We start from the raw sequence: 13,219 nt of genomic DNA, 5'->3' as shown, positions 1-13,219 counted from the left end.
TCCTGAGTCTGGCGCTCTGTGGGCGCTTCCTAGTGGAATTCAACTCATGTGCCTGAAGGGAATTCTCTACATTTTCTGTGCAGTAAAGGTAATTTAATACCTCAATAATAATAATAACTCATAGCACCTGTTTAAAAATGTCTAAATGAAGGTTATCAACCAAAATATTCATGAGAAATATCCCCTGGGCCAGAGTTTCCTGCCACCAACAGTCAGACAGACACAGAGGAAAAAACACATCAGAGGAATTTTAATTCTAAAATACTAAAAATAACCATTTACCATTTACAGTGGTATAAAAGGTTGAAGGATAAACTGTCAATGACTCCTGGTGGGAGAGTGTCGGCGCCACCGTGTGGCCAAACTGGGAAATGACATCTAGACTGACAAACGTGACGGTGACACTGATGCAGATACTGTTTATCATGTTTTAAAAGACGTTTTAATAAACTGGATAGAAGCTTATGTGAATTTTCAAATTGTGACAAGTGTTAAATGTTGTACATTTTATGTTGTTGATTCGAAATGTAAAAATGCTCTAAGCTGCATTGAAATTTGGTGTATTTCCTTTAAAAGATACTTAATGAAAATTGCTCATTAAAACCTTTTAATTATTCTTTTTTTGAGGAAAAAGAAACACAGTCTGAGGAAGAGCAACAGATTAGGAAACCCTCCTCCAGGAAGGACAAACATAGACGTCATATATACACAGAAAAGACATATGTGAAAAGAAGAGAAGAAGAGGAAACCTCCAAAAAAAAACAAAACTCAGGGACATAATTTGTACAGACGGGAGGTGGCGAGACAGTTGCAGACAACACGTGATGTGAAAACAGGAATAAACAAGAGACGGAAACAAACACTGGAGAAGCTCTCGAGCACCAACAGGACTCGAGTCAATACTGAAGGGTCAGAGCGAGAGGTTGTTTTTCCAAGTTATCAACATAACTGTCAGCAGGACAACCTGGATGTGAATTACTGAGGCCTTGAGCTTCATAAAACAGAGTGACATCAGTGCACTGGAGGGAAAACAGAAGGTGTGGGGTCACCAGGGCAACGCATCGAAAGCTATGGTATAAATTTTAGATGTCTCACCATCATAAGACCAAGTCCTGCAGCCTACTGACTTTTATTAAACATATTTAAATGGATTTACTTGCTTTTATATATTACCATTCTTAATCACATCTAATATACTCTCCATAATTCCCTTGTTGCCGTCTGATTGGTGTTTACATTGACGTACCGAATTCATAGAACCGCAGTTCAAATGAAACAACACAACCAAGATCGTACTAAATATAATTCATTTAATTATCTTACGAATAAAAGGATAATTACAATAAAATACAGTATGATTACCTATAAACACTGGCATGGTTATAATGTACAATTAACAGGAGCTTGTTCAAGATACTAAAAACATCAGAGGAAGAGAGATAATCCAGCTGATTTGACATCTTCGGTAAACGTGTCCGAGCGTCTGATTAAATGTGCCGTGTGGTAGTTACTGAGGAAAGTCACATTGTTCAGGGCTGCAAGCAACTCTTGGTAAGCCAATAAAACCATGTGGCCCTGTCAGTATCAAGAAGAAATACACTCAAAATAACTTGTGCGACAATTTAACAGAGCACAGTGTTAAACAACCATCAACATACAGGATGTCAAACATAATACAACAACGTTTAACAGGTAAAATCTGAAGCACATCCTCGTATCTCCATCCAAAATCAGAACTAGATTAGATTGTGCAACTTTCCCTGTTTATTTTTGCAGTACATTAGCATTAGGCTACACAGTGGTAAACGTGCAGCTAACCGACAGCAAGACTTCGAGTGCTGCTCCCCAACCCTGACCGGAGAAAACACGACAACCTACAACTTCAGCTCCGGCTGCTACACTTTATATTTGAGTCTTCTTGTGAAAGTTAAAGTTCTCAAACCATAAAAAAAAAAAATTGGGGGGATTTTTTGGATGGAATTAAATGGGTGTATTTTGGATTTTTAAAGTCATCTTTGATATTCCTCAAATCAATATTTCATATTAAAAATGGAAAAAACAAACAAAAAAACCAACAACTTTTAGCGAATTTTCTTGATTTTATGGCCTGAAACTTTTTGATTTACTCATTGGTCTCTTCCTTTCCAGCCACAATGTGCAGGTTTTTCTAAAACAAGAATACACCACCTGTCCAGCACCAAACGGCACAAACAGCTAGTGACTCGCTGGCGAATAAAGTGGAACGTTTAGCAGCTAAAGAGTCAGATCGTTTTCCTCAGGGGAGAGTAGAGACCAAAACAAAAGCTAAAAGGACACAAACTCTACTCAAGATGAATGCCAATGTTGCTCAGACAAAAAAAACAAAAAACAAACAATATATTCAGCTTCAAATAATTGGCAAAATGTTAATATCATTTAATGTAAATTTGACACCTGTGGGACTCCGTACAAACCTGACCATGTTCTTTTGTTTTCATCTCTGTTGTAGCACCTGCTACGGTGGCCTGAAGAGAAAAGCTCGAATGGCGTGGACCCGACTCTCGAGTGATGTCATGTTTTATGTAAGAAAAAGAGTAGCAGTTTGTAAATGAGGAGATAATCTGTTGGGGCTAAAGACGGTAAGATCTCCTCAGATAGTTACAGTACGTATGCGATCAGGAATGAGCTCAGTCTTTCCACTCACTCTGCAGACTGAGCCAGTGGGCGAACATTACTCAGATCCTCCGGTGAAAGCTCGGCAGTGGAAACAATGTGCCCTACGCTCGAGTGCGAGAAGAACCGGTTCCTCAGGATGGACACAGCAGCTTTTCATCTGCGCTGAAAAGACGCCTCTTCCAGTCGAGTGAGTTTTTTTTTTTTCTTTTGAAGCGTTAGGCTGAACACATGTACAGCCTGTCTGGAAAGTGCATTCAGTTGTCAAGCGAAGAGACACCAGGAGTGTCGCAAACAGCTGTGTGTCAGTCACAGTCACAGTTTTCTACCATGTGCATGTCAAAACATTTTAGATCCTTCATTTGGCTGAGTGGATTTTTTTAAAATTACATTTGAATCTCCTGCTTCATTAAAAAAATATCAGCTTAGTTCGTGTTTGTATTGAAGTGAGTTTGATTTTGATTCAGAGTGTGTTTTTTTTTTTGTTTGTTTTTGTTTTTTTGGAGTGTTGCTAATAACGGCTGGCGTCGTCATACGAGGTCACGTCCAGGTCGAAGAAGTCCTCCAGCTTCCACTGCAGGGTCTCGAACGTGGGCCGGTCCTGTTCGTTCCCCTTCCAGCAGTCCATCATGATGTCATACATGACTTTGGGGCAGTTGGGGGGGCACTGCATCCTGTAGCCCTGGGGGACCCTCTGGACCACCTGGTAGTTGGTCATGGCTGCAACAATCAGAGAGGGACATGATCACAGACCTGCCAGGACTCATTTTCTAAATGATGTACGACAAAGCTGATAAAAGGTGATACCTGGGTAAGGCATCTGACCATATGTCATGATCTCATACAGCAAAATCCCAAAGGACCAAACATCAGATTTTATAGTGAACTTGTTGTCGTGGATGGCCTCTGGAGCGGTCCACTTCACGGGAAACTTTGATCCTTCTTTGGCTTCGTACACATTCTCATTCTCTTTCTAGGAACAAAACAAGACACAAAAATAAATAAGATACTGATTTTTACCGTAAAGCTGAGAGTAAAGATGTGCACCGTCACAGCATGGCAGGACAAAGTTTCATTTACCAAAATATTTCTTTAGTCTACTCTCTAGATTTGGGCGATATCCAAAATGTAATATCTAAATACTACATACTCGGAGATTAGAGACATTGGAACCAGGGTGACGCCAACATCCGGGTCGGTCAACAAACATACGTCATCCCCGCAATGCGCTTTAGCACTTTAAAAGTCAGAACCCACCATGAAGACTCTGGCGAGGCCAAAGTCAGCAACCTTGCAGATGTTGTTCTCGCCCACCAGGACGTTCCTGGCTGCCAGGTCTCTGTGGATGTAGTTCTGCAGCTCCAGGAAGGCCATGCCTGACGCCACCTGGGCGGCCATCTCAATCTGGTCAGAGAAACGCAGCGTGGCCCCCTTGTCCTCTGTAACCAAGGCAGAGATCCACATGATGAGTCACAGCCACAGGATTCGAGTACGATGTTTAGCAAAGAAGGAAGAAGGAAGTGGCACAAAGACGTTTTCTTTTGACATATACGACTTGTACTGCAAAGATTTATTTAAAAAGGTCCCATATTTTCCTCTTGTCCTCTGTTTAATTTGAAGAAGAAGAAGAAGAAGAAGAAGAAGAAGATATATTTGTGGTTTTAAGAACCAAAAACCAGCGCAATTTACATCTCCTCTCTCAGGCTCCTCCTCAGCGACTGTTGATTTCTGTGGACTAATATGTAGCTGGAGCTGATCAATGTCAATGGCATGAGTTAGTGAAACTGTAAAATTGAACTCCGAGCTGTTGCATGCTGGGTTTTATATCATTTCCACGCAGGAGAAGATGGTTTCTCTATGTCATTTTGAGGTTTATAAAGATTTAAACAAAGCAGACATTATGATCTCATGTCATAGCAGGAATACCACGAATGGAATCAACACCATCAATAATGGCTGCATTATTCCAGTGACACAGAACCTGTACCCTGAAACTGACGCAGCTAAAGAGGAATGCAGCCGTCATTATAGTAAATTAATTACAGCTGTGACAGTGACAAGTCTAATGTCAGCTGTGAAGAAAGCCTATGGAAAAGGACTTTGTCTGGAAAAAACAATTAAGCGATAAAGTAACACGAGCTTGTGGACGGTGAAACAGTGGTCAGAGTCTTCCACCCAAGTTCTTTAGTATCATCATTTTGAACTTATTCTTCAGCCCAGTTTGATTTGTCAAATTCCCATGTCTGAGTCTGAGAAAAAAGCTCATCCTGTTTGTCTGCAAAGCTAAAATTAGCTGAAGCTGCCTAACACACCTTCATTTACCAGTTAAGGTCCATCCAAAAATGTCCATCCTTCCCTGTCATTCTATACCGCTGCAACTATTTATTACATTCATTGGTGGCTGATCTGCTGATTATTTTCTCAATGAATTGAGAAACACAAACATAAGATGACTCAGTGCTAACTGGCTGTTAATAAAACCAAGTGAAATCATTCTCTTCCTCAGAATAATCTCAACATGTCACACGACGCCGGCTCGATGCCAAGAGATAAAACTAAGGGAACATTAGTGCATGTCCTTATCTTTTTACATCAGAGCAGAACGAGCCAATCCTGGACTCCTTGCAGCCACCAGGAAGCTCTCAGTTGGGCTAATTACCAGAAGTCTGGAAAACAAGACTGTGGAGCCTCACCTTTTTAATGATTCGGCGTTATTTAAAATGTATCCCTCGAGCACTCTGTCCAGTATTAACATCTTTTTAAAGATAAAATCAGTTTTCTAAAGACAGCTGGATGAGACTACATAAAAAAATAAAGGTTTATAATGTGAAATATGTGTGGATGTGGATGAAGTTTAGGTTTAGGATCTGCTTCTCTTTCCCTGGTATAAATGTCTGAGTCGCAGCCGGACCCTTTGCTACAGGTGGGCAGACTTTCAAAGAGCCGCAGCAGCTGTAGCACTGGACTCTGGTCCCATCATAGAGTATCCGTCGCTCACAATCAACACGTATAGATGAAAACAAGGCCGTCTTACTCTGGAGGTACTCCAGTAGGCTGCCGTTCTTCATCAGCTCTGTGATGATGTAGATGGGGTCCTCCATGGTGCAGACGGCGTACAGCTGGATGAGCTTGGCGTGCCGCAGCCTCTTCATCATCTGAGCCTCTCTCAGGAAGTCCTCAGGATCCATGGTACCTGGGAAAGGTGTTGAGATCAGCGTCACCTTTGCCAATACACAGCATTCGCTCACCCACCTGTCACTCAAAGAGGCCACGCCCTCAATTATACACAACTTTAGTCCCAAATAAAATGTAAACAGGTGAGTTATATAAACAGGTGTCATGAAGGAGGAAATTAGCTCTAGAGACCAAAACAGTTTTTGGTACCAGGCTGTAAACATGTTTATTTATTATTTAACATGGGAGTCTGTGGGGACTGACTCACTGTTGGAGCCAGACTCTAGTGGCCGGTCTGCAGGTTCGTCAGGCAACAGTGCTAACCACTGCACCACCGTGCCGTCACTTTTCGTTTGCTGCTTTTCAGAATGCTACTATGCAAATAAAAATGATAATTTGCTGTACCGGGTTTGAGGGTCTTCACTGCGACTGCTGTGGTTTCGTTCCACAGGCCCTCGAACACTTCGCCAAACTGACCGGCTCCCAGCTTCCTCAGCAGTTTGATGGAGTTGCGGTCAATCTCCCATTGGTCCACAGTGTTGTAGGACAGACCGTGAGTCTGTGGGGCCTCGCTCTACAAGGGCAGGAAGAGTCACTGTTTACGCAGATGACAATTTGCCATTATACTCTATAAATAATAGCAACAACGCAATAATAGAATTTAGAAAAATAAACAGCATGTGCTCCAGTTCGTGTTGTAGCTTATCGTGCGTTTTACCTTTTTGCATGGTTCACCCAGACGCACACACAGGCCGTCAGCCTGTTTGGAGTAATGCTCCACTAACTCCCTCAGTGTCAGAAAGGATCTCGACCTGGACACAAAGTAGTGACCGTTGTCCAGTTTTTTCAGCTTGTAATGCTTCACCCTCCCACTGTCCAGCACTGAAAGACAAGTCAGCATCCAGTCATTTACTCAAGACTCAACAACTACACAAGTAAGGTGAGACTGAACCGACACATCTCACTTCTTAAAGACACATTTTTATAAAAACAGCTTTTATTGTGTGATATCTGCTTGGTTTTCATTTATATTTCACTTTTATTTGTTTGGATGTTTTATATTTGACTCATGTGAAGCACTGTCCTTTCACCTGTTTGATTGGTTGATGTAATATTCATATAAATTATGTTTTTGTCTCTCAAAATTTTACAGTTTAAATTCTTGTAATATTATGACTTTATTCTCAAAATTTCAGATTAATTTTTTTCCCCTCATTGTGGCCCTAATAGTCCATATAAATTAGTATTAAGAAGTATTGTTTTCCAATTTTGTGTTGTGATAGAACAACTGTTTAACTGATTAAAATCAGTGAAATAATCTGAGTCTACTGGCTGTGAAATTAAGTAGATTATCAACTAGCTTTAATGAATGGGCATGGAAAGAATTCAGTTGTAATGGAAAGAGCAAGGCCAGTGAAAAGACAGATTAGAGCAGCGAGAGATAAAGTTATCGCACAGCTTTTATTGGAGCAGAGACTATTTATTTAACTTGATGACCTTCAAACCATCAATCATCTGGACTGAGGAACAAATGAGTCACTGAACACGGCTTGTGGATGAAGTGTGAGTTTTGTGGCGGCAGAATGCCGACCAGCACGTCTTCACATGAGAAACATATATAAGATGTTAGTCAGCTAATGTGCTATTAAAAGGTTGTGTACGAGGATTTCGTATCAAAGATATTGATGGTGTGGAATAATACAATTGTACAACTCACATTTGCGTGTGATGTGATTGTTTTTAGGAAAGTTTTTCTCAGACCTTTTCTGGGTAAATATTTAACTACAAGAAAAAAAAAAAAAGTTCTGTTTTTGTTTAGCTCTGTTTTTAGCTGTAGGGCTATCGGTAAAAATTAGCTAACAAGCTAACACTAGAGCATTTGTGGTGACTTTTCCCAAACTGTGGACAATAGTCACAGTGAATGTAGCAGAACAGTATCACACTCAACGACTTGGTTGTTTATGATGTAAAGAAAACACTGCATTTTCTGAAGCATTCTTTTACATTATATCCTGCACGCTCTCCTGAGGTGAGGCCCCCCCCCGAAACTATTATGAAATATCTCATCTGTAGCATGCATTATAGGAGGAATACCCCCCCCCACCTCACCCCACCTCACCCAGTCCCACTTAGTTATGTAGCTTACAAAGCTTGCTAACGTTAGCCACCGTAAGCTACTACACCCAAGTTTTTCAGCTAAATTAAACAAGTGTGTGTTTTATTGCTTATGATTTGAACTTTGAAGATTTTGTCATTTCATACTTCAACAGTGACATAATCCTTCTTTAATGTTTTTAATAAAAAGTGGTGAATATTTGGTTTCAGTGGGGACTTTGTGTTGCTAATGTAACTTCTTGTCTTGGCTCACCCGAGAGGGAGAGCTCTCCTTTCTGACTTTCACAGTTTCTGACGAGGAAGGCTCCATGTTCGTTCCCTTCAGCCAGCAACATCTTCTCCGCATCCTGCCTTTTGGTCTCCGGAAAATACCATCTACCAATCAGAGCAAGCAAAGAAGCGAAAGGTGGTCAAACACATTTCAGCCATTTCTGAAAACCAATAATAATATTATAAGTCCAGCCCAAATATGACGACATACAATATTATGCATTTTATAATACATAATTATATTATTGTGTTTTATATTTCAGGTGTTTTTTAATTTTTTTTAATAATATAATTATATTATTGGATTTTATGTTTCAGGAAAAGCAATGCTGCCACTAAACAGCAGTTCAAAGTGTAATGTACAGTCAGCAAAGCAGTGAACTGATGGTCAGACTCAGCAGCAGGGCAGACTGTAAAACTGCAAAAAATAAAGGTTTTTATTTATTTATTTTTTAAATCTTGTGAAAAATTTGGCGGAAAACATGGCGATATTCAATATTATACAATATTGGGCAATAAGATTCACTGTGTTCATTGGTGATTTGACTAATTTCAAATAGTCTTACTAACACCAACTACACCGTATGATTTTTACTCAATGAAAAGTTTTTAAAATCTAGTGCTAAAGGAAGATTCAGGTGATATAAATCCACTGAAAACCTCAAACTGACTATGAATATGTCTTACTAACAGATATTGTGTTCCTCTGTGCCACTGAGCTCGACTGTTGTCCACAAACTATTAAAAAGACAACATGAAGGAATTCAGGATGTATTCACAACATAAAATGAGTCCGTATAGATCATCAGTACAGAACTCTTACTTACGTGTCACTAAGGGAAACGTAACAATGACAACACAAAATATCTAGGCGTTAATATTTCTCCCAGACTGTCAGAGCTGTTCGACCTCAATTACTCCCCTTTGCTAAAAAAAGAAAAAGAAAAAGAAGACGACTTCAAACGCTTGACTGCGCTCCTACTCACCCTCAGTGAGCTAATCTCTACAGCTGAAATGAAAACTACCTCAGATTAATTATTTGTTTTCACTGCTTCCCACCACGACGATCGACAAACAGCTCAAAGCGCCCGACTCATTAACAACTCGACTTTACTGCAAAAACTAAATCTAACTTTAAAACATTACAAAAATGGAAAATCACAAGGAGGCCTCGAAGCGACAAACATTCTCCTCTACTTCTTGGAAAATCAACAACATTTATTTAATCCACAATAACCCATAGCTCAAATAAGAACAAATTCATTGTTGCAGACCTTCCCTTCCTACTGTAATCAATCAAGACACTGAATTACTGTAAGAACAAGACAATCTCCTCAACTCTGAGACGCACAAATTACTGCTTGTGTTGGTTTCTCATGAAGTCTGTTGACAATAAGAAATAAGGCCAGCATTATCCTTTAGGGCCTTTATTATTTACTTCTATTAAGGATGAACGAGTAATCAAAATATTATCAAAAATCACAATATGACTGTTTGGTACATACTGCAGCAAAAAAAAGAAAAAAAGAAATCACATTATCATCACTTGAAAATTAAATTCAAAAATGACCATTGCCGCTATAATCATGACTCGTATTGCAATATCTGTCAAAATCAGATTTTCTTTATTGCATATTGTTCACCCTAACTTGGTCTTACATGATGCATTACACTAAACTATGTCATGCTCGGGCAGGTAAATCACTCAGAGAAACCAAACCCTGCAAGGCTGGATGGTGGGTCCAGGTGGGCGGGGCTTAGGGCTTGGCTGAGAGCAGTGACTGATTTGTTGTGACATCACAACATTCCAGAAGTCCTGACGGCTTGTTTTGAGGCTCAGTTTCTGAATACAGGTCTCTGTGGACTGATACTTTCACAGTATTAATAAAGAACCTAGACCTGATCTATAATCACGCTACACATGGACAGAGACCTTTAGACTATATGGGACCTTTCACACAAGAATGGAAATATGATGCACTGATGTATGCTATTGGGAAACCCTTATTACAGCGCTGAAAGGTGTAAGGCTTTAATGTAACATGAGTCTGATCCTCAGATATGTTTCTGATAAACAGCATGATTCTACAAAAAAAAGTCAGTGTGTTACAGAAAGGATTCCTCTCGACGTCATCTCATATCATATCCATCAAGTCTGTGACTCAGTGAAACTATGACCGCAAATGACACCTGGACGGATCAAGGGAATAAAAACTATTCACACTTGTAAACAAAACAGGAATAACTGGAGTAAAGCCGAGCAGAAACAGGTTTCACTGGAGATGTTAAGTAGGCCGAGAGTGCACCATCACTTTTCTGTGATGCTAACGTTTTACAACAGATCAGCTGAACACACACTTTTTATTTGTTGAAAACATTGTCTACAAAGGTAATATTATGCTTTCCAGTTATACTGGGTCATCTGAACATGTCAAGGCCTTTCACAGAATACTCAATTGGCTTCCTGCTGCTAAATTGAGCTTTGTTGCAAAACCAGTTTCAGTCTCTGCTCACAAACATGAAGCCACGCTAAATAGTAGTTAAAAGAAATGCCAGGAAACCGAGGCCTTTAGTGCACTATGTATGATCTTGTGTTTTCTGAGCCCTGCCTTCCTGGGAATTATTAACCTGTGAGGACAGACTTCCTGGTCGCAGAATAATTAACTTGTTTACTCAAGACTGGAAACATTTTTCAGCCCTAAAAGACACAAAAACAAGCTACAACCTGCTATCAGATTTTATATTCATGTCATGTCAACTGATTTATCCTTTTATTGGTTTTTAAAGCTCTTGATGGTTTTCCTCCAACTTATTTATCAAATTTAGTATTCTATTATTTGAATCAGTCTGTCAGTATTGTCTCCAGTGTTTCCTCAGTGCAAATATGTGCGATTGATGATAGTTTCTTCATTTCCTGTTATTACTGTCTTATTTTTCTTTTTTATTGTTTTTAATTATTACATGTTCATTTATTGTTCTCTGTGTGTGTGTGTGTGTGTGTGTGTGTGAGTGAGGTTTTTATTGCTTATTCTGCAAAGCACTTTGTATGACATTGTTTGTATGAAAAGTGCTATACAAATAAAGTCTGATTGATTGATTGATTGATTGATTGATTGATTGATTGATTGATTGAAACAATGACTTTAGTTGGAAAACAAACTCACAGGATTCTGTATTATCAAGTTAATATGATCATAAGCAGCAATACTTACGGTTCTGCATCAATACTCTCCACAGGTGCAACATAGTTGGCGGGGATGTATCCTTGTTTGGAGGCTGAGACCCCGCTGAGGGCTTTGGCGAACCACCAATCCCCAGCACTCTTGTCCAGAGCCTCCAAAGTGTCCCCGGCGTTGAAGCTCAGGTCCTCCTCGGTGCGGGCGGAGTAATCATACAGGGCGATGTAATAGTCCACGGCTTGCACCGGCGTCCGCGGTAAAGGTCTCTTAATAGCAGAGTCCACTTCTGTGTTTTCAGCGATCGGGTTTTCAATCACCGTGTCGGTTTTCTTCCCTCTGAAGCTGGTCTCACCTGCAGGTTGACCCGGCTTTTTAAAACACGCCAGAAACCTCTGCCAACACGCAGAAAAACTATTCTGGATCTCCATGGCGCGGTTCGTCAATCACAGCAGCTCATTCCGAGTCAGGGAATAAAAGTCAGGAAACAGTGTAGGAATATCCCTTCTCCTCACTCATGGTCCACGCTCCATGAAATAAAAACTCATTTTAATAATCCCAGAGTCAGACTGGCAGCGGTCATTGGCCTCAGACGCGCACACACACACAAACACACACAGACACACACACCCGGCAAATAAGACACACAGTGCGGGAAGTGACTGCAGATAAAATGTCAAGTTTCCTGGTCAGAGAACCGGGTCTGGAGTTCACGGTTCAAGAGCCACTGTGCCAATCACCTGCACCTGCGGAGGAATGGGGAGCGGCTCACGTCACCTTCATCCAGGTGACGCCGTGTGCCCTCTGGCGGCCATATTGGAGGACAGCACCAAAACTACCTCACTGTAGATACAGACCACAGACTGTATAATAAAATGATGAGTAATGGCTCCTGGACTTTATGCACCTCACCTCCAGCACTTATGGGCGGCTGCAACAGTTTACAGTCATCCTGTGTGATAAAGCATTTTTTCACCTCAGCCAAAGGAAGTGGACTAATCTAATTATTATTGTTTATTTATTATTATTATTAATAAATAATTGAAATTTAACACAACCGATTCTAAAAGACCCAAGCTCTCCCCCAGTGTCTGCTCCTCCCGGCTTGCCTCGTCAGCTGATCAGTCATTGCAGACCAGGCGTGCCAATCAAACGCCCCCCAAAATACCTGTTTTTAAGGCCTATTATCTAATTAATTCGATGATTATTTTCAGATGGACCAACCGGGACACTGAACGAAAGGTGTGGATTTAGCCAAAGACACCATAATGAGTTCTGAGAAAAAAAATAATTGACTGAGTATTTCAATAGAGAAGTTGGCGTTTTTTGAGTGGGTGTGTATCGGAGCCAGCGGTTTTTGGAGTCCCTCGGTGGTATTGCACTCAAAGTCACTTCCGCATTTTCTTCACTTCTCAGCCCAGCAGGTTACGTCCATTTTTATATACAATCTATGGTTTTGACACCGGACTGTTCTCAGAGTCTGGCATGGGCCAACTGCGACCTTCCTGTTTTTTGTCTTCCGTATTTAAAGCAAAGTTGGCGCCTTTTGGCCAAATTGCCCGTATGTGCGCAGACCATTAAAGCAGATGTGCGCACCTCTGGTTTTTCCCTCCACGCCTCGTTCCCTGTTCGTCCGATTTCCGAAACTGTCACAGGTACAGAAAGTTTCTGCGTTTGTTTGTTCCCTAATTTACTTTTGTTCTGCTGTTATTCAGATTATTCTGGCAAAGACTCGGCCGGGTCTGGGCCCAGAGATCCGGCTGAGGTGCAGTCCGCCTGGTATCGGAGTCCAACAACCCACAACAAGGCCGGAAGCACGCCGCACGTGCCGG

The 13,219-nt window shown here is 40.8% G+C and overlaps 1 protein-coding gene across 1 annotated transcript; it reads right to left on the bottom strand.

Moving 5' to 3' along the window:
- Positions 1–590: 590 nt before the first annotated feature.
- frk (fyn-related Src family tyrosine kinase) lies at positions 591–12,123 on the bottom strand. Its single transcript, XM_023430515.2, has 8 exons — positions 11,424–12,123; positions 8,195–8,316; positions 6,545–6,708; positions 6,232–6,400; positions 5,687–5,845; positions 3,910–4,091; positions 3,460–3,625; positions 591–3,372 (listed from the first exon to the last, which is right to left on the bottom strand). The coding sequence occupies exons 1-8, from the start codon at positions 11,816–11,818 to the stop codon at positions 3,164–3,166; spliced, it is 1,566 nt and encodes a 521-aa protein (XP_023286283.1). The 5' UTR covers positions 11,819–12,123; the 3' UTR covers positions 591–3,163.
- Between the last annotated feature and the right edge of the window lie 1,096 nt (positions 12,124–13,219).

Source organism: Seriola lalandi, unplaced genomic scaffold, assembly GCF_002814215.2.
Source record: "Seriola lalandi dorsalis isolate HSWRI2012SDOR001 ecotype SW California unplaced genomic scaffold, Sedor1 jcf7180002054906, whole genome shotgun sequence".
NCBI classification, from domain to species: domain Eukaryota; kingdom Metazoa; phylum Chordata; class Actinopteri; order Carangiformes; family Carangidae; genus Seriola; species Seriola lalandi.
The sequence above is the reverse complement of the archived record's forward strand: the minus strand, read 5'-3'. Positions and strand labels throughout refer to the sequence as shown.